This window comes from Labeo rohita, chromosome 3, assembly GCF_022985175.1.
Source record: "Labeo rohita strain BAU-BD-2019 chromosome 3, IGBB_LRoh.1.0, whole genome shotgun sequence".
NCBI classification, from domain to species: Eukaryota; Metazoa; Chordata; class Actinopteri; order Cypriniformes; family Cyprinidae; genus Labeo; species Labeo rohita.
Genome location: NC_066871.1, coordinates 23869413 through 23891747, shown reverse-complemented (window position 1 = coordinate 23891747; position 22335 = coordinate 23869413). Strand labels below are relative to the sequence as shown.

Here is a 22335-nt window from a genome sequence, read left to right as displayed (position 1 = left end):
TCTCTCTTGCAATCACGTAAAATTCAAGGTTTTCGTTTTAGCAAATAAGACTACATACTCTCTGTGACATGTTTTTAGGCTAAAGTGTGTATGTGTGTGTCTGTCTGTGTATGAAATAGAGCGTTCCCTCCTAAACTTATCGTTTACACAGTGTTGGTCAAACCAATCGGAGACCCTTTTGAATTTGCAGCTCGTCACGTCGGATGAGACATGCCTGTACTTCTCTTCATTGTATCTGTACGATCAGCTCTTTCATGAACCAGTATATTCACATGTGATAGTAAAGTTACTCTCTCTCTCTGTCTCATTCATATCAATTTTGAAAAAAAAAAAAAGTGCACTCTAAATACTGTGACAAGCATCTATCTGGTGCCTTCCTCTTCTGTAGGTTTCTAGATGGCCGAAGCCATGCTTCTTATAGGTCTGACATCAAGGCACTAAATTTTTGCACTTACTTTGTTTTTCATTTGTTTTTGTACACTTAATAAAGAATGCGCTTGGCTCTGACAACCCTGGCGTGTTGTTCTTGCTGTAAGTGAATTATAGTCTTGATGTTTTTAGGATTTAATTTATTCGTAAGCTTGTTCTAATTAAGGATGTGTGTGTAATCATTCGTTCCAGTGTGGGTGGTTTGTGCTCATTCCACATCAAATAGTTTCCACCTTTGCCCAAACTAGCAAATGAGTAGCTGCAGCTAACATCTGGGTCCAAATCGGCAACAGTTTCAGGATTCATAGGAAATTTAATTATTTTAATAATACAGGGGAAGTAACTACGTTTTAAGTGGCTCGTTAATGTATAACCTCTTAGTTATTGACCACCTAAGTGCATCTTCCTATTTATAATTCACTCAAAGTGAGTCAGTGTTCTGCTTTTGCCAGTAGGTGGCGATTTTTCTCCACTTAAAGCTTCTGGAGCACACTTGGTCATGTCATGCTGCTGTAGTTTAACAGCTAGTAAGTTGACCAACCAGAATAGTAGGGTCATGATGATTTTGTCTTGGTGTAAATAATCCCTCCCACACGTTTATCTCTGTCTGACATGCAAGACTTACCTTGTATCAGCATATCTGGTGATAATTTCCTGCCAAGTTTCATTTCTCTAAATATGGTTGAGGCTGGTGTAACTAATGTGTATTTTATATAGAGAGAGAGAAAGAAAAAAGAAGTCAAGTTAGTCAACAAGTTAGTGTTTTTGAGCATTTTATATTCATTCAAAAATGACGCAGTAACAATTTAAACAAAATATTTTATTTGTAAACTTATGTCCTGCTATTCTTTTTAACAGTTAATATCTAACTATTTTTGAATTTGTTTTTGGGTCGTCATCAAAGCTTGTTAAATGTTGGTCACAGACACGGAGATTAACTATTAACTCACTAAAAACTCAGAGATAATGTTTTCATGCCATTTCAAGTCTTATTTTGACGTAACAAAGTTGTTTATATCTAAGTGTATGAGTTGTTTACTTACTTTTTTTTAATTAGTCGTCCCATTACCTCTGTTATAGCTATATATTGTTTATTTTGGCTGATTCGCTAACGCACGCGAACACAAGAGGCGGGAATTGCCAACTTTCAAGCTAAAACCAGCTTGAAAAGACTCGTTAAATGTCGCTCGATGACGTCAGGCGCTAATTAGCATATCCATGACGCCATTGCGTCGTGTTGCCTTTTACATTTGTTTGCCTCTCTGTGCTCGCATACATTTTTAAATGCAGCCAAGTTCTCAAGAAAACTGTTATCATTTATTTTTTACTGTTTTTGTGTTCAAACAATGGGATGAATATGAAATAGTAACTCAAACCTGACTCTTTAAGACTACATTGGATTTATCTTATTTATTTAATTTTTTTTTCTCTTTCTTTGTTTGTCTTTTATTATATATATATATATATATATATATTTAGATATTCTATTATTTTTTATTAAGTTTTGCTTATACTTGTTGAATTATTTGCACCATGCTGATGTTGTTGTTTTTTTTATGCTTGTGAAGCACTTTGAGTTGCATTCTATGTATGAAAAGTGCTATACAAATAAATTATTATTATTACATAACCAGCTCTGCCTTAGAGAAGCAACAGCCCAGATAGCACACGTACGTCTGCAAGATGTCTGTTAAAGATCACTGGATCTGGAAAGCATCTGCTGTGTAAACAGCTGACAGACGTCTGTAAAATGTCAGTTTTACATACATTCTAAATCATAAACATCTTAAAGACATCTAATAGAAGTTTATTTAACATCTGATAGGAAATGTCATATAGACGTATTGCAGATGAGCAAACACTAAAAATTACATCTTGCAGATGTAAATGCAGATCCCAAACAGACATCTCTGTGATGTGCGTGTGCTATCAGGGAAAATATTTAGAGCAGCGCACTGTGAAAGCAAGACCTCACATTCGTGCAGCAGTACCGATGAGTTTCAACTAAATAAGGTTTGTTCAAAAAAGTTGCTACATATGTCGCTATAGTGCTGTTTTAGAAAAAAGTTGCTAAGGTGGTGTGAAAAGTCACTAAATCTGGCGACAAAGTCGCTAAGTTGGCAACACTGGGTGGGATTTATTGTAAGAACCAATCACAGCCGATCATGACCAATCATATCAGAGATTTTCTTACTATTGGGAGATGAGAGGGTCTGTATTACTATTGTCAACTTGGATCCCGTGTGCCTTGATAACCAATGACATTGCAGCCTTCTTACTGAATTTCAGTTGAAAGTTGTGCGACACTCAGTCGCCATTTACGAATACCATAGGAATGAATAGGAGGTGCCGTAAGCCGAGTCCCACTTGTCGTAAAAAGTCAGTGACTCTTATAAAACAGCATTTTTTTTCGGTGTAAACTCTAAAAATAGTTCAGTCCAAAAGTATCATGTTAACAACATGTTGACAATTAGCTGATAGGTGGTCGATTCATTAAAACATAATCTGTTTATTCAGCATAGTGGAGCCTTTCCTCCACTGACATCATTCAAAGAAAGCTTTCCCAAACTGGAAGTGTTAGCTTTAGCCATTACACTTTTTTGGCTAAAGGTTGCAGACTTGCCTTCCATTGACTTTGTTGCCTCCTCTCACGTGAGTTTCCCCCATTCATTTTGAGTTCAGGAGCATGTGAGGGCCTAGGCGTTGCTAGTGTTCCCACAAAATCACATAATTCAGAGTAGAATGTCATGTGTTTTCATCTCGGAATTACGACATGGCGTGAATGCAGCATTACCCCACACCAAACTCACTACATGCTTTAGGGGGTCTGTTAAAACTCAGTGGTCTCAGGTGAGGCGAGAGAGAGAGACGCGGACCCCTGCTATACCTTTACCTGCTGGTGTTGCTGTTGGGCGATGTTTCTTTAGAAAAAAAAAGTTGGCATTGTTTTATTTTTGTACCTCAATTTTTTTTTCATCTAATATTTTGAGGAGTCTCTTGTCTCCTCTGAGGAAACACCCCTGAAAATATATATGGTTTTCTTGCACATGGGCACTGACCCTGTAGATCATACTCAGGTAAGATGCCATACAGAATATAACACTGATAAAAACAAGGCTGCAAAGGGTAAACGTACAGACTTTCCATGGCACTTTTTGTCCAGTTTTTTTCCCCCATCAGCTTAATAATTTTCATGTTGTTTAACAACAGCACAATTGAATGAATTGTACCTCTATCACTCACACACTTGTTTTCATTCCTGTCAAAAATAAAATATACCCCTACTCTGACTAAGGTCAATGCCACGCTGGTATATTTGTGGTCTCCAAACTGACTTATCAGAGTTTTGCTTCTGCAAACACTGTTGACATCCAGTGATCTATGGTTGTGTTTCTATTTAAAGCCTCTACTATCTGTTTTGTAAATTCAGGTTGAGTCATGTCTCTTGGCCAGAGCCTTTCAAACCCATTAACTGATGCTGCTGTGGACAGAGAGGCCAAACAGTGCATTAGGAACAGCCATTGCAGCAGTGCCCTTTCCAAAGGCCAATTAATTCACCTGAAAAAAGCTTTGATTTTATCTGACATGGAGCAATAGATATGGAGATAATTTAATTTTAAATGCCTTTTGTACAAAAGAAAGGAATGTGCTGCCTGGGGAGCCTTCGAGAAAGCATCTGAATTTGTGTAGATTTATTAATAATTCAGTCTTTGGTTAGCAAATGCGAACATTAGTTTATTAAAATAATGGTTGTTTGGTTCAGTACTTGGGTTTGCCTGCTTGTTGTGATATTGAACACTCTTGTTGCTAAGCCATAGTAAAGTGATTATAAATAATTGAAATACCCCTAATTATTACAATATGACCTGCATATACTACCAGTCAAAAGATTTTTCATTTTTTTTTAAAGAAGTCTCTTCTGCTCACCAAGCCTGCACTTATTTGATCCAAAAAAACTATATTACAAAAAAAATAAAAAATAAAAAATAAAATAAAATACAAAATACACCAGTCACATGATCCTTCAGAAATCATTTTAATATTCTGATTTGCTGCTCAAAAACATTTATCATTATTAATGTTGAAAACAGCACAATTTTTCAGATAAAGATCAGAATTTATCTGAAATTCAAATCTTTCGTAACATTATAAATGTCTTTATCATCAGTTTTGATCAATTTAAAGCATTCTTACCAAACAAAAGTATTACTTTATATTTTTTATTTAATATTTATAATGAGAATAATAAATGTTTCTTAAACAGCAAATCAGCATATTAGAATGATTTCTGAAGGATCATGTGACACTGAAGACTGGAGTAATGATGCTGAAAATGTAGCTTTGATCACAGGAATAAATTACATTTTAAAATGTATTCAAATAGAAAGCAGTTATTTTAAATAGTAAAAATATTTCACAATATTACTGCTTTTGCTGTATTTTGGATCAAATGAAAATGCAGGCTTGGTGAGCAGAAGACACTTCTTTAACATATATACATATATATGTATATATGTTAAACATATATGAGTAAACATGTATGAGACTAGACTGTGTATGCAGAATGGCGCAATTGCTAGCTATGATTGTTTGCTTGTCTGGCAAAATAGAAACGATTGTGACAATTAATTTTAGAAATCGCCACTTTCAAAACTCAGTCCACATTGAGGCGCGTTGCTAAACGCCGGATGATGCAGCCTGATTGGCCGGACGCCGCGGAATGAGCCAATCAAACCCTGGTCCGATGAATCGTTCACTGTTCAAGTGGGCGTGGCCTCGAATCACAGCGGATGGCGAGAGCCAATCAGAGACCGAAAAAATCAGCCAAGGCCATCGTCAGATGTCGGCGTATAGAAAACAGGAAAGGCTGAGCGCATAGTGAGGCAGTGAGTGAGCAGCCACGCTTTCTGGAGGAAAAAAGTGTCTCCTGCGACCACATCTCGCCTGTCAACACTCTCACACAGACACTGGGAACTCCCTGAAAGGAGAAAACCTGCTATCATTAAGAGTACGTAGACCGGTAAGTGACCTAAAACCTCAGCGTACTACTAATAAAAACAGTGGATACTGAAAGCAGCCTTTCATTTGCAAGTACATTTAGAAAAATACAAGAAACAGAGAATATACAGTGACACAGCTCTTTTTGCTCAAAACACTGTATAGATCAGGACGACGAACTCTAGCTTAGCTTATCTACGTTTATTTATTTATTTTTTTTGATCATGAATATCAAGTCATACGTGACAGACCTGCACAGAGACTGGTTCTGCTGGTCTTTACCTGTAATTTAAATGAATGAATGGCTTCGTTAACACCTTTCACGTTTACGGAAGTGTAAACTGGTTGTTATGTTCTTCAGAAACACGTAAGGAGTCTTAAAACAATTAAATTCAGCTCATTTCCTCTAGTTAGAGACTATGCTAAAGACAAGATGTTTGTCCTGTATGGCAAGCCTTTTAAACACATAGTCCTTAACTCACCAGTATTTATTGTATTTTAATTAAATAGTGACCGGTATGATTTTTAGTTTCACCAGATGCTATTAATTACATTTGCCACTTGCACACTGCTACTAATTCCATTAGAGACTGGTACCTATTCAATTTTCACCGGTGACTAATCAAAATTAGCCACTTGTGTATTAGGTACTAGTACTTATTCCCGTCACTGTCCCACTAGTACCAGGTAACTATTGCAATGGTGTAGTTAAGGAAAGGAATTAGAATTTGTATAGTAGTTACTAGTAAAACTGAGTGATTAAAAGTACTTGTAACATAACAAACGTACTGGTTAGTTTGACAGGAATAATCTTTCGAACTAAGCATTACATAAGCTTGAGCTTAAATAACAAAGATCCGTCCATGCTCAGTGATCAGTGAGGATAGAAATTATACTTAATAACACCTGTCATAAACATTGCGATTTGTGACCCCGGACCACAAAACCAGTCATAAGGGTCAATTTTTTTTTTAATCGAGATTTATACGTCATCTGAAAGCTGGATAAATAAGCTTTCCGTTGATGTATGGTTTGTTAGGATAGGACAATATTGACCGAGATACAACTATTTGAAAACCTGGAATCTGAGGGTGCCAAATCTGAGGGTGAGCGATGCATATTAATAATCAAAAGTTAAGTTTTGATATATTTGTGGTATACGGTCTTCATGGAACATGATCTTTACTTAATATCCTGATTTTTGCCATAAAAGAAAAATCGATAATTTGACCCATACAATGTATTTTTGGCTATTGCTACAAAAATTCCTGTGCTACTTTACTCTGGTTTTGTGGTACAGGGTCTTTAGTCTTTAGTCTTAAACACACGGTTTGAATCAAATAAATGTGTTGGGTTAGTGTGGAGTAACAAGATCAATATCTTCACTATGAAACCCCCCTGCTCCTCCCCGCATCCTTCCGACGTGATGAATGATACCGCTGCTGTTTTGTGAGTGAGGGAAATGAAATTATAAATCAGCAGCATCACTACTAGTGTCATACACAACCCCTTAACCAGCTGTGCAGAATGTGTGTGTGTGCTTGCAACTGCCTAGCACTTACAAAAAAAATTCAACGGCATTATTATTCACAGAACTGTTGTAAATGGGGTCAGATCAGGTAATTCTGTGTGCAGTAGGATCAATACCACTAAAACACTCAGCAGCGCTATTGGTATTATAGAAAAGTACATAGCACATCCGTAGTTGAGACCATCTACTGAGTCTAGAGACACACCGCTGGTTTTTCTCTTGCTCATCCATCTTACAAAAATGTACTATGATAACCTTTGTTTCTGTCAGTAGTTACTGCAGTTATTGTTACTATCCCAAATAGTTAATATGGTATCTTTGTCAGTCAGTGTAAGCTGTCAAAATCATACTGTAATTTCTTGTTTTGATTAAATTGGCTAATAGAATGTTACTGGAGTTTTAGTGGTGAAACAGTATTTTTGTCACGTATTTATTTTGCGGCATGCAGTGGTCACAGTGGGATTTTGTAAGAGATGTAAATGTAGACCTCAACTTACAGAAAACGCTTGTACACTGAAAAAATTGATTGTAAAAATGTTTTTTGCTTCGAAATGGCCAGTAAATATCACAAGTAACTTCAAAGAATTTTGAAATTTTTAAGTCAAAAGACTAAAATTGTAGTTTCTTTTAAGATAATTAAGTACTCTTTATTATTTATTTACTCAGAATTTTAAAGCATTTTAAAGACTAGTTTTACAGAATTGCAGGAAGTCTGTGCTCATTTGATTTGATTTTAAAATCTGCACCATGATCTGTTTTCTGGATGTAGTTGGTGTTGATTTCACAAGTGTTTTTTTTGTTTGTTTTTCTGTGGTATTATGCTTAACTTGTTTTACATCACTGGTCTGTGGATCCGCTATGGCTATTGCAGTGACTCATCACTTCCTTCTGGTTGATGTTTGCAGTGATGCTGAATGTAAATCTAGATGTATATTGATATAGCAATGTGTGATTGAGGCATTGGGTTTGGGTAAGGTCTTGTGTTTTTCTTTGTCTTTTTATCAGAACAGTGCTGAGTACAGAAGTCTTTGAATGCGTTGTTTTCTTTTCAGTCTGTACGTACATTTATAGCACTCCAGTGAGTTGGGTGGGTGATGTGCAGGGAGGGTGTTGGGGGGTGGAGCGGTCCTCTCTCTTCATTAGTAAATTGCCGGGTCAAGGACTGGACTGTCTTCTACAGTAACTGAACACTCTGTGCTCCTTGCCACATGCATCCACATTAATTGTCACTGTGGAGTAGACAATGAGACTATTTTCAAGGTGCATAAAAAAGATAAAGTGGTGTTCCTATTTAGACCATTACTTAGTATTTGTCCTTGCAGAAAATTGTATCCATAAATTAGGGCAGGGCGATATGGGCCAAAAAATTATCACGATAATTTTTTTCATATCAGTCGAAATTGATAATTATCACAGTAAATGTCAAATCTTTATTTCTTTCCAGTTTAAAGTCAGATTTTTTGCTCCAAAGTGGAAGTTGTAGAAGCCAGACCATTACTTTTCCTCAACAAAATAAATATCTAAATAGAAAAATTAATTTCTGCATGTTCTAATGAGTTATATTGTTTCAAATCAAGAAACATGTTAGCAGTTAATCATGTCCGCCAACATGCGGCTGGATTGTTTTTTTTTTTTTTCTTTACTGTTATCATTGGCATATTGTCAAATTCTATTCTATTTGTGATTCCTCGATTTCTAAAAAATAAAATTGTGGCAAAACAGTAAATTCAAATTAATCAATAAAATAACAAAAATTGCCCAGCCAACATGTGGAAAATGCAGTTTTTAGGCCACTGCATACTCAGTGGCTCAGATGTTGGGAGAAAATGAAGAGTCTTATGTACAGTGTACAACCGAAGATGATTCGCTGAGGGCCTAAACAATGTGATGTAATATTGCTTAGAGAATCAAAACTGCATGCTTAGTGAGACCGATTTGGTTTATTGGGGAATAAAAGGCACAAAATGTAAGTTTTTGCCATTAGAGGACGCATATTCAAGACAAACAATGAAACAAAGGCGTAGTTTGATGATGCTGTGATTGAGTGTAGAATCATGGGGATTGTTGTCTTCATCCTCACAGCTGATGCAATATGACAGAAGAAATCGTGTTCATGGATGAGCTAATATATTAAAGACTTATTAAGGTCACTGTAGTATGAAGCAGTTGGGGCTGAAGGTAGTGGAAGTGAAACAAGGACGCTGGAGCGATTACTAATGAAGGACGAGCGCGATACACAGCTCAAAAGCAGCCGATTTTTTTTACTATTATGCCACAGTCAACAGCTTCCGCTCTTTTCGGTTATGTGTACGTGGGATATAACAGTACTGTTTTATCATATTAGATATATTTGAGTGTGTTGGAAGTTCTGTATTAATGCTACTCTGTGCGTTCATCACCTGTCTGATAAGATGCATAATACATTAAAGTGTTTTTGGGGTTCCCATGTTTTCCACAAAATTAACTGGAAAATCGAGGTGTATGACGTCATTGGCATTGGCAATGACAAGGCCCAATACACTAGTTAAAATTGCATTTTTCTCTTTAAACATTCCTCGAAACATTTGGGATAATGTAAGTAAGTACACAAGTCAGCAAAATACATAACACTGTTCTAGTGGTTTTTGGTTATTTCAATAAAAAAAACCTTACATATTGTGCCTTTAAAAAATGAGTGGGTGGATGTTTATTATTGTAGGGTGCTTGTGTTCAAAGACCTTGTAAAAGTGGATTTTGCATAATAGGTGCCCTTTAATAGATAAAACAGAAACCTGGAAACATTTTAAAGTTTTTTTTTTTTTTTTTTTTTTTTTTTTTTTTTTTTTTTTTTCAAATATCCGATTGAGAGAATGAAACGGTTTTTACTGTGATCGAACTTGCTGTGAAAATGTAGGCATTGTTGCTGGTGTGAATGAATGAATGTTAGGGTGTTCGTTTTTGTTAATATTTTTTAATTTGTTTAAAAAAGGATTTAAAAACAAATGATAAATGTTAGTCTTCAGTGTCACATAATCCTTTAGAAATCATTCTAATATGCTGCTTAATAATTTGCTGCTTAAGAAACGTTTATTTTTTATCAGTGTTGAAAACAGTTGTGCTGCTTAATATTTTTTTGTGGAAACCATGATGCATTTTTTTATTCATCATTCGATGATGAATAGAGTATTTAAAAGAACAGCATTAATTTGAAATAGAAATCATTATTATTTAAATGAAATGGCAATATATATGTGTATATATATATATATGTATATATGTGTGTGTGTATATATATATATATATATATATATATATATATATATATATATATATATATGTGTGTGTATATGTGTATATATGTATATATGTGTATATATATATATATTCAATGTCAGTGTATTCATTTTGTCAATGTTATTTCAGCCTATGCACATAATGTGTTGAATGCAGATGGATGAGTTGGTCGTTCTTGTCATTCTCTGCCGACTGGTTTATCTCGTCTTTTTATAACAAAGAGGAGTTATGTTGACCCCACTGACAACTTGGTGCTCTCGTTCTACTGCACGTCCTGACAGGGTTCAGAAAGGCGGTGGTGATGTCATCTGAATGCAGCCTCAGCCTGCCAGTCACAAATGCACTCATGCATGAGAGCTTTCACTGAGCCACTGTTGATGAAGAGAATGGAAATCACAACTAGCTCAAATAGGTGTACTAAGATTTGGTGAAACTGGTTATAAAGACAGTGTCTGTACCTCATACTGTACTGTCTGTCTGGATGGGTTTTCTGTTGGTTTAATCAAATTCCTGATTGCTCTTCTATCATGTGTCAGTCAGACTGCAGTTGAATGTTACTCCCGTGCACAGCACGAAGTCCAGGGCTAATCAAATCAGGATGAGCATCAAACCTATTTTTAGTCTTTCCTGATTCAGGGAAAGGTAAAGAGAGAGAGAGAGAGACCAACAGATAAACAAATAGAAATGTAATATAACGAGAGAATATGCATGAAAAATGACGGTTTCAGCAAAATATTTGTGAGTCGGCAGCATGCTATTTAAATGTAAGCACAGTGTCATCTAAATGTGTAATCTAAGCAAGGGTGTTAGTTTCTCTCAGCCGCTTAACTTCCTGATCAGTTTCCTGGTTAATGCAGACTAAATGAAGTAACTTCATATGTGTATTTTATGTGTTATATATTATAACCTTTATAACCTTTTTTTCTTGTGCAAGTGTCAGTGACTTATCTTATTTGTGGCCCTTTGAACTATGGTAACAAAATGTGTCACAAACCTAGCAAGCAAATCTAGCTTTATTTATTTAGCAATTTTTCTTTTTTTATATATATTTTTACTTTTTTATTTATTGCACTGATCTGACCTGGTGCAGTTTTGTAAAGCATTGGTCTCAATTGACAGATGGTTAACGAGTTGCTGTGTGTCTTTCTCTGCAGTGCTTTAGTCATCGAGCACCATGTCAGCCAAAGCCATCTCTGAGCAGACAGGAAAAGAATTTCTTTACAAACACATTTGCACCACAGCCGCCGTACAGAACCGCTTTCGCTATGCTAACGTGACAGCAGAAACTGACTGGGAGCGACTGGTTCAGGATCACCCCTGGCTTCTGACCGAGGTAAGACAGCTGTTGGAAGTAATCGATCTGGGGCTGCATACACTAATCAAAAGTGCATCATGGAAGTTGCTATTTAAAATAACTGCTTTCTATTTGAATATATTTTAAAATGATTTCCTGTGATTTCACATCACGTTACATGATCCTTCAGAAATTGTTCTAATATTTTGATTTGCTGCTTAAAACTATTATTATTATTATTATTATTATTGTTGTTGTTGAAAACAGCTAAGTACATTTTTTTTCAGGTTTCTTTGATGAATAGAAAGTTCAGAAAAACAACATTTATCTGAAATGGGAATCTTTTGTAACAGTATAAATGTTTTTATCATCGATTTTGATTAATTTAAAGCATCCTTGCTAAATAAGAGTATTAATTTCTATATTGTCCCCAAAAAAATTATACAGACTCCAAGCTTTTGAATGGTATTGTGTATAATGTTACAAAATCATTTTAAGTTTTAATTATTGATAACAAAAAATGTTTCTTGAACAGCAAATCAGCATATTAGAATGATGCTAAAAATATAGCTTTGAAACCACAGGAATAAATTACATTTTAATATATTCAAATAGAAAGCATTTATTTTAAATAGTAAAAATATTTCACTTTTTTTTTTTTTTTTTTTTTGCTGTATTTTGGATCAAATAAATACAGGATTGGTGAGCAGAAGAAACATTAAAATCAAAAGTTTTGACTAGTCGTGTATAAACAAGTAAATGTAGCCTACATATTTTATCGCAATGAATAAATACTGTGTGCTGTATATGTATACATAGGTTTTAAATTGAGTTTGTGACAATGATTGTCATTATTAACATAATAGCTTCTCTAAATGATTCACAAATCATTCATTGAAAGCACTATTTTATTATTATTACCAGAAATTCCAACCAGTTAGATTTATGAAGGGCAATTCTGCTAAAGATTCAGCATGAGGGGAATTGAGTAAAAGTAATAGTATAAAAAGATATTGAGGATGTTAGACGGAGAGGATGGTGCTCATTAGTATGCTACTTGGCTAGCACATCAATTAAGGGAGCTAAAGAGAGCGTAGCAGAATTTGTCAAATGACAGTACAGGGCCAGTTTCTGCTGAAAAAGCACTCTTAATCACCTTTATGGAGGAGCCAGTGGGTATAATGATATTAGATATGACTCATGCCTCTCTGTCCCCTCCCGTTATCTTTAGTCGGTGACCGATCGTTATATAGTGACTGGTTTAATTAGGAAATCATGACATTTCTTATGACTGCCCTCTTGGCTTCTAAAAATCAATAATTAAGCCTGGAAGAGGATTTTAAAACAAAACTGAAGCAAAAATTCAAACCTTTCTAGATCTCATAATCCATTTCAAACAAGTCGTTTCAACCTTGGATTTTGTTAGAGGCTGTCAAATTCTTGAATCCTGTTATTTTCCATTCATAGTTGTTTTTTCAATAATGCTTAACTTCATAAATGATCTTGTTTCTGTCCAGCGGTTGGTTGTTAAACCAGATCAGCTGATCAAGCGCAGAGGAAAACTGGGACTGGTGGGTGTGAACCTGGATCTGGGAGGCGTGAAGGAATGGCTCAAAACACGCCTTATGAAGGAGGCAACGGTGAGGACACATACCCAAACCGCCTCTTAAGCTGGTTTTAAGTTTCATAGGTATTATCCATTTGGAAATGTGAAAACTGCATTTGCTGTGTGTGCATTTTGTGTTCTGCACGTGTGCAGTTTAAGTAACCCAATATATTATATGTCATGACCCTGCATACAACGTTGCCTGAGGGTCAAAAACATACAGCCATAAAGGTCAATTTTTAAAAATTGAGATTTATACATCATCTGAAAGCTAAATAAATATACTTTCCATTGATGTATGGTTTGTTATAATAGGACAATATAGATGCCACTATTTGAAAATCTGCAATCTGAGGGTGCAAAAAAATCAAAATATTGATAAAATCACCTTTAAAGTTGTCCAAATGAAGTTCTTAGCAATGCATATTACTAATCAAAAATTAAGTTTTAATATATTTGCGGTTGAAAATTTACTAAATATCTTCATGGAACCTGATCTTTAATTAATATCCTAATGATTTGTGGCATAAAAGAAATATTGATCATTTTGACCCATATTGTTGGCTATTGCTACAAATATACCTGTGCTACTTATGAGTGGTTTTGTGGCACATATTATTAAGAGAAAGACGGACATTATGTTTTCTTCTTCTTTGTATAATATTTTTTTGTTGTGTTATGCTGCACATGTTTTTGTAGGTTATTTCTGTAAGGTCTCTCTCTGTCTTTCATCTGCTAGACTGGTCATAGTTCCTGTGGCCTCTCCCACTTTCAAGGGAGTGCTTCATTGTTTTTCTACCTTGTCATCTCTTTATTTCTCTCTCTCTCTCTTTGAAATGTCACCTCGCCTTCCTTTTTCTTTCTAGCTGATTTATATCAGCTGGCCTTTTGGCCCACTGTTTTGACTGCAGCACAAATGAGATTGTTGCGTGTGTGTGTGTGTGTGTGTTTGGCTTGCGGCTCTGCTTGTCAAGTCTTTCAGTTTTTCTCAGCGAGTCCCTGAACACTGAGGTCCAGTCACTGGTGCTCAACACAAGCCTTTAGACTGTATGAACACTTGCACTTTTCCTTTTCTCTACCTCCTCCTTCCCAACTCTGGCCTCCTTTTCTTCTGCCTCTTACATAATTCTCTCTTTTCATTGTGTGTTTTTCATTGGGGGAAGCTTTTAGATTCAGACCAAAGGCAATTTCTGATGTTTAACCCTTATGGAAAGCCTTATATAGAAGCGTAAACTTTTAAAATGAACTTCTCTCTGTCTCACAGGTGGGGAAGGCTAAAGGCATCCTCAAAAACTTCCTGATTGAGCCCTTCGTAGCCCACAAGCAGGTGAGTCCATCCAATAAATGCCATAGACTGTGTATGTGAATGAAATGGCTTATTTGAGGCTTATAGTACTAATACTAATACTAATTCTAATAATAATAATAGTAAAAGCTGCAGAATTTTTGTATTGTCATTATAAGCCACAATTATGCAATAATTATGTATCTAATATTTTTTTCATATATTTTATTATTTTTCTAATTTTCTAATTCTTCTTCTAATAAATGAGTGCAATAATATAGCATTAAAAATTATGTTTGCATAATTATTGTTAAATTAATAATAATAATAATAATTCTGCTATTAATTATTATTATTATTATTATTATTGTATTATACCCAAACAATTATCAAATAATATAGTATAATAGTAATTTGTTAGATGCAATTATTGTTAAATAATAATAATAATAATAATAATAACAATTCTGCTATTATTATTATTGTTGTTGTTGTTATTTTATTATTTAGTAATTCCAATAAATGAGTAAAATATAGTATAATAAAAATGTTAGATGCAGAATTTTTGTTAAATAAATTAATATGATAATAATTCTGATATTATTATTATTATTATTATTATTGTTGTTGTTGTTATTGTTGTTATTATTATTATTATTATTATACCAAAATATTACAGTGAATAAAATAACATAGTATAATAGTAGTTTGTTAAATGCAAAAATGTTTAATAATAATAATAATAATAATAATAATAATAATAAACAATAATAAACAATAATAATAATTATTAAATAATTTCAATAAATGAGTAAAATTACATAGTATGATCAGTTTTGTTAGATGCAGAATTTTTGTTAAATAAATTAATATAATAATAATAATAATAATTCTGCAGCTATGTTATTATTATTATTATTATTATTATTATTATTATTTCCAATAAATTAGTTACATTTAGGTGCAAAATTATTATTAAATTATTAATAATAATAATAATAATATAATTCTGCAGCTATTATTATTATTTTATTATTAAATTGTTCCAATAAATGAGTGAAATAATCATATAATAAACATGTTAGATACGGAGTTATTCCTAAATAAATAAATAGTTCTGCATCTATTGTTATTATTATTATTATTATTATTAATAATTTTCCTACTAATATAAATTTTTATAGTAGGGGTTGTATTATTTACATATTTGTAAAATGATTACTCTAATGTTTGTTAATGGATTACTATCCAGGACATGGCTTAAGCAAAAATTAGGAAGGGAGTGGTAACATTGTTGAATTGTGACTTTTTATCAGGAGGAGGAGTTTTATGTGTGTATCTATGCTACACGTGAGGGCGATTACATGCTCTTCCATCATGAGGGGGGTGTGGATGTAGGAGACGTGGACTCTAAAGCCCTAAAACTCTTGGTGGGAGTGGACGAGAAGATCAGTGCGGACACAGTCAAGAGTCAGGTCCTCACACACGCCCCTGCAGATAAGAAAGAGTGAGTCAGACAATCAAATCAAACATTACATATTGTATAAATATTTGATCATATTTAAATCCATTTAACAGGTCTGCATTGTATTTCTCACCAAATTATAGTGGAAGTGAAATACATAGACTATAATTCTAGTCATCTGAAGTTTTTTTCTGTATAGTTTATTTTGCCTTTTTGTGTTGTGCTGAGGTCTTCTCAGTTGATCGCTATCACGGTTTGCAATTTTTTTTCAGTCTTTTTTTTTGTCGCTTTCTGTCAGTTGTGCGTGAGAATCAACATTTAAAATCTGTATACAAACTCCTATTTATGCTGTATGCTGATTCAACTTATATATAACAGTAGTTTAATTGCCTCAAAATCCCCCTGAGAGTCGCTTCTGCATCGTCACACATAAGATGCTACAGACAGTTCTTGGTCGAGCTACATTTCAAGACAGGATAACACTGAGCCAAAAAAAAGAGACTGATGGAGAGAAATAGAGGACAAACAAGCAAACGAGATGCTCTCAGCTGTGCTGCCAGTAGTTGAGAGCACTTTGATCCATTACACAAATGAAATCTATCCCCGTTTCCCCCCACCCCCCAGTATTATTCAGTTCACGTTTACAAACCCCGTTCGTCTTTCTGATGGCACACATACACTGACATCTCGTTCTGGCCGGCCTCGCCGTCTTGGCTGACATTGAGATTGACGGGGAGACGGGTTTGGCAGCATTGGCCAGCATCCACGCCTCAGTTTCTATTCATCCATCTCTTTATTCTTCCTCTCCCTCTCTTATTCTCAGTCAAACACACACACATTTTTTGGAAGATTACAGCTTTGAAAAACAACATGCAACACCCTCTCGCAAATATTGTGGCGTAAAAGTCCATTTTTCCACCGTAAATTTCCTTTTGTCATCTTTCAGCGAGAGTATTTACTGACTTACTGTCATCCCAATAGTTCCTCCCTCTTTCTCCAGTGATTCAGTCTCTGTCATTTCTCGCGTATAATTTGTGTTCTCCGGATCATGGACCGTCACAATTTTTTTTTTTACGAGGTGTATGACGGATGATTCTCTCACTTCCTCCTCCCTCACGTCTCCCTCTGTTTTCCCTCGTTACCTCAAACGCCAGCTGTTCCGGCTCACACCAGTAACCAGTTCTGTCATTAAATCGAGTGCCATTACTGTTCATAGTCTGTCAGTTTCCAGTTTTTGTATACAATATTACAGAAGCATCAGTCAGTATTGGAAAAATGTTGTTTTATTCAGTATTTTTAGTTACATACATTTTAGTTTTTTTTTTGTTTCTGCAGGATGTTGACTAGTTTCCTGGTGGGCTTGTTTAACCTGTATGAAGACTTGTACTTTACATACTTGGAGATCAACCCTCTTGGTAAGTCACAAAAGCAGCCCATCCCACCTCGGCTTTGCGGCCTGTCACGGATGATGTTAGTTGTGCACCCACCCAGACTTCTGATTCAGTTCTTCCCAAAATCTTGGCACTGTTGATTCGCTCTTTGGAGACCAAAGACAAACCACTTCCAGTTCTTTGCAAGGCACTAAAAGTTGTACTGGCACATTACGTTCGGATGACTAAGAACAAATCTTATGTTCAAAATACTGATTTACTGATAATATTTATTACTAAAAGCTGAACCCTGATCCAACTTGGTGTCAAAATAACATCATAAAATGAAAAGGAAATATTTAATTTGAAAGAATTAGTCCTAATTAATGAACATGGATGCTGTTTGATGGTGACTGGGGATGTTTCATAGGGCACTAATTAATAATCCTTGTATGCCTTGTAAACAGCATCTGTTACTGTTTCTAATTTTCTTTGATGTTCCTTTTTCTAAATGAAGCACATTTTTATCATTTCAAAGGCCAGTTTTCTCAGTATGTTAGAAAATACACTCTGTCTGCATGAGTTTCCTGTAGCGTTTTACTTTTTTTGCTACCTGGTCTTATGACGAAAACGTACCCGTGGGAACTTTTTAGCAAGATGCGAATTGCGTACCAATAAGTACATAACACTGCAGTTTCCAACAGAAATGAACACTACAGGCGAAAACAGCAAGCACTTGTAATTGTTTTTGTGCTCACAATTACAGCTCAATAAGTTTTGCTTTCCGGATGTAACTAGTTTGCTCAGTAGCTCAGCTGGAACGGAACTGGACTTAGGAGGCGGAATCCTTGGGTACGAAACCTGTGAAAAACATGACTCGCGTTAAAAGAGTCACATTCGCTTGTGTAGGTTTAGGTATAGTTGGTGCGTTATTTTAAAACGGCATGAATCGGATTAATTAATTAGAGTTAAAGCGCATTGGGGTAACGCATTGCAAGTAACGTGAGTTACGTAATCAGATTACTTTTTCTTTTTTTTAAGTAACTAGTAAAGTATCGTATTACTTTTTAATTTACAAGAAAATATCTGAGTTACTTTTACAAATAAGTAACGCCAGGTACTTTGTTTTCCCATTGACTGATTGACAGCTCTCCTGTTGGGGGAAATAGGGAGTGCGAAGGCGAACTCGTAATATGCCGCAAACCTGCAATAATTAAAAATGTTAAATAACACACTTTCATCCCATTGTTTTAACTAGTGTTTTTGCTGCTGACCTTTGATGATACAATTCAAGCAAGCCAGCCCAGATTTAAAACGTTATGCAAAAGGAATGTAACGCATCACTTCACATAAAAAGTAACAAAGTAGCATAATTACTTTTAGGGAGTAACACAGTATTGTAATGCATTACTTTTAAAAGTAGCTTTACCCAACACTGGTGCCACTCAGTGGACATTTCAAGTCAGAGCTGCTGTGACGCATACGAAACCAACGTCACATAAAACGTACCATATGTGCATTCATCTGTTCCTGGGGGGGACAACCAAATGTTCTTTTAGCGCCACTCACTGGACATTTCAAATCGAATATGTTACAAATGTACATGGCGGTACGTATTTCGCATCTAGCAAAAAATATTGTAACGCATTACTTTTAAAAGTAACTTATATATGTACATTCATCTGTTCTGGGGGGGAAAACAAACACTCTTTTAGTGCTACTCGGTGGACGTTTCACATCAAATATGTCACAAACATACATGGCGGTACGTATTTCGTGTCTAGCGAAAATGTTGTAATCCGTGTGCACCCTGTTGGGACACGTGCAAAACCAACGTCACATAAAACGTACGTTCATCTGTTCCAGGGGGGGAAACCAAATGCTCTTTTAGCACCACTCAGGGGACATTTCATATTGAATGTGTCACAAAACGTACATTCTGGTAAATATTTTGCATCTAGCGAAAAATATTGTAACGCATTACTTTTAAAAGTAACTTTCCCTAACACTGGCGCTACTCAATGGACATTTCAAGTCAGAACTGATGTGACGCATACAAAACCAACGTCACGTAAAGCGTATCATATGCACGTTCATCTGGGAAAAAAAATAAAAAATGTTTTTTTAGCGCCACTCAGTGGACATTCGGTATGTTTTTTATCATGAGATCAGATTGGTTTTGTTTTTTTTAAACCATAAAAACGCTTAGTCATCCAGTGGAATGCATGACTCAAGAGTCATATATGCTAATAAGAATAAATATCTTGAAACACTGAGGCGCCTGAAAGCATCATGTGCACCTCAACATCACATTTCCACAGCATAACCCAAAGCATTCAGTAACTGTGTGATTTAAATGAAGGACTCAGTGGAAATGTACATTTCATCATTGCCTAAGGCAGGCAAATAATGCAAAGTGACATCAATTTGTGAAGTTGAAACTGATGAACAAACGCTGTCTTTCTCTCTGTCAGTGGTCACTAAGGATGGCGTGTACGTGCTGGACATGGCTGCTAAAATCGATGCCACAGCTGATTACTTGTGTAAAGCCAAGTGGGGTGATGTGGAGTTTCCCCCTCCCTTCGGCAGAGAGGCCTATCCTGAGGTAACAATCAGTGTGTATTTTGTTGGATAATATTGTACATTTTCAGGATTCAGTGATACATCTGTATTAATTCGAATGAGCTAATATGTAAACCCAACAAGGAACAGGAAGGAACTGCCTGCGTTTATCGCTATTTTGTTGATTCATCAGAGGACGCTTGTACTTCTCTGATTCTGCTGCGTTTGCTTACTTTCACTTCTTCTAAAAAATATGATTTAATAATTAATTAGAGGCAGCCTTTCATAAATGATTCATTCACCACACACAGACACTATTACAGTGATGAGTCGTGCTCATGCAGAGAGAGAGAGTGATGCCTTCTGTGCTGCATCATTGTTGGCCGTATGTGTTGAGGCAATGTTTATCTGCCAGAAGGCTGGTTTAATTGGTCTCACACACACAGATACACTAGCTGTTATAACAGGCTGGTTTAGCTGGAATAAAATCAGAGTTGGTGTATTAATAAACAACATTTGGTATACTCTCTTACCTTTCTGTCAGATGTGTTACTGTAATTGGTTGTTGATCCATATGGGTTGGACAATGAAGAGCTTTGGCTTCATTAAATATTTGACCAAAACACAGTCCACAAGCCACTCTATGCCGTTTCTGTCGACGTGTCTGCACACCAGAAACTAGTTTTTCTGCTTCTTTTTGTGGTTTTTATAAGCATTTTATTTATCTTATTATGGAATTTTACTAGTAGGTACACTTTGTAATGCTTTTTTTTTTTACCTTGTGATTTGAAGAAAATATAGGAATTAAATTTTTTTATATACATTAAAGGGGTTTTCATAACATTTCTGTAGGAGGCATATATAGCTGACCTAGATGCTAAGAGTGGCGCCAGCCTCAAGCTCACTATCCTGAACCCTCGTGGACGGATCTGGACTATGGTGGCAGGGGGTGGAGCTTCTGTCGTCTACAGGTATGTGTCACTCAGGAGTTAGTCTAGTCTGCATATAATGTATGAATGTTATCTGACGTTTACAGAATTCTAGCAATGTAACAATCTCCTCAACTCACGATGCAATATGATTTATGATACTGATTTGTGATCCTGGACTACAAAACAAGTTGTAAATAGTATGGATATACTTGTATGGGTCAAAATTATCGATTTTTCTTTTATGCCAAAAATGATTAGGATATCAAGTAAAGATCATGTTCCATGAAGATATTTTGTAAATTTCCTACCGTAAGTATATCAAAACTTAATTTTTGATTAGTAAAATGCATTGCTAAGAACTTAATTTGAACAGATTTAAAAGCAATTTTATTAATATTTTGGAAAGATTTTTTTATTTAGTTTTCTGATAATGATAAATCTCAATTTCAAAAAATTGACGCTTATGGTTTTGTGGTCCAGGATCACATTTCACAATACAATAAATGATTTTTTTAAATGAGGTTTAAGACAAATTATAAATTAAAATGTTTGTGAAATTTAATGCTGTATAAAGATGTATCTGAATGAAACAGAAACAGCAGACAGGCTAAATAAGATGTAAATTTGCTCTCTGACAGCAGGTGGCGTTTATGGAACAGCGGCAATATAGCGTTTCTTTGATTACCGCTGTTAACCATGCATGGCTGCGAATATAACATGACTTTAATATGTGTTATACATTGACAAGAAAAAGAAAATACCTAAACTTTTTCTATAGACAGTCAGTTTCCTTTATAGATACATTCGTATAAATGCAACTGTGTCGCGATTTGTTTAACATCTCAGCCGACTTGAATCGTCACATATTGGTATAAAATCCCTAGATATTTCATCCAGTCATTGATTCGCCCTCATGTCATTATATTTAGGACTTTATTTCTTCTGCAGAACATGAAAGATAATTTGAAAACTGTTTTGTCCATACAGTGAAATTCAGTGGTTTCCAAAGCAACACTGGACCTCATTGACTTTCATTGTTTGGACAAAAACACTAAGACATTGTTCAGAAGGTCTTCTTTTATGTTCTACAGAAAGAAAGAAAGAGTTGTAATGATATGAACATTCAATCATTGACTCACCCTCATTTCTAAATGAAATCCTAAATCTTAAAAGTAAGAGACGGTTTGAAGGAAGACGCAGGTGTAATGAGCAGAACTCTTGTGCTTCATGAACAGAGAGATGAAGCAGATACCTGTATGAGCTCTGAGAGCTAAATGACATTACCCATCCATGCTTGATAACAGTTATCTAGAGGTTTATCTTTTGCTGCAGCATCTGTCCTCCTCTCTGGATTGAGGGAGGAGATGGAGCGAGAGAAAGCGTAATGAGACTAATTAGGATGTGTATGCGCTGTCCTCTGAGAGTACAGCAGAGGATCAAGAAACCAAATGTTTTCCTCTTTAATACCCATAAACAAACAAATAAAATATGCTAGATTTACTGAATTATATTGACTTGCTCTATTACTTGGGATTTAATTGGGATTTCGGGCATATTCATAATAGCCAATAGTTTAACATATAGAATTTT

At 35.2% G+C, this 22335-nt stretch overlaps 1 protein-coding gene across 1 annotated transcript in view; it reads left to right on the top strand.

Annotated features, from left to right (window-relative positions):
* Positions 1–5282: 5282 nt before the first annotated feature.
* aclya (ATP citrate lyase a) overlaps positions 5283–22335 on the top strand; it is a 29129-nt gene continuing 12076 nt past the window's right edge. Inside the window, exons 1-8 of the mRNA XM_051106162.1 lie at positions 5283–5449; positions 11386–11564; positions 13043–13165; positions 14396–14458; positions 15733–15923; positions 17217–17296; positions 19726–19856; positions 20666–20784. Coding sequence (XP_050962119.1) covers positions 11406–11564; positions 13043–13165; positions 14396–14458; positions 15733–15923; positions 17217–17296; positions 19726–19856; positions 20666–20784 — 866 coding nt within the window. The 5' untranslated portion in view covers positions 5283–5449; positions 11386–11405. The remainder of the gene's footprint in view (positions 5450–11385; positions 11565–13042; positions 13166–14395; positions 14459–15732; positions 15924–17216; positions 17297–19725; positions 19857–20665; positions 20785–22335) is intronic.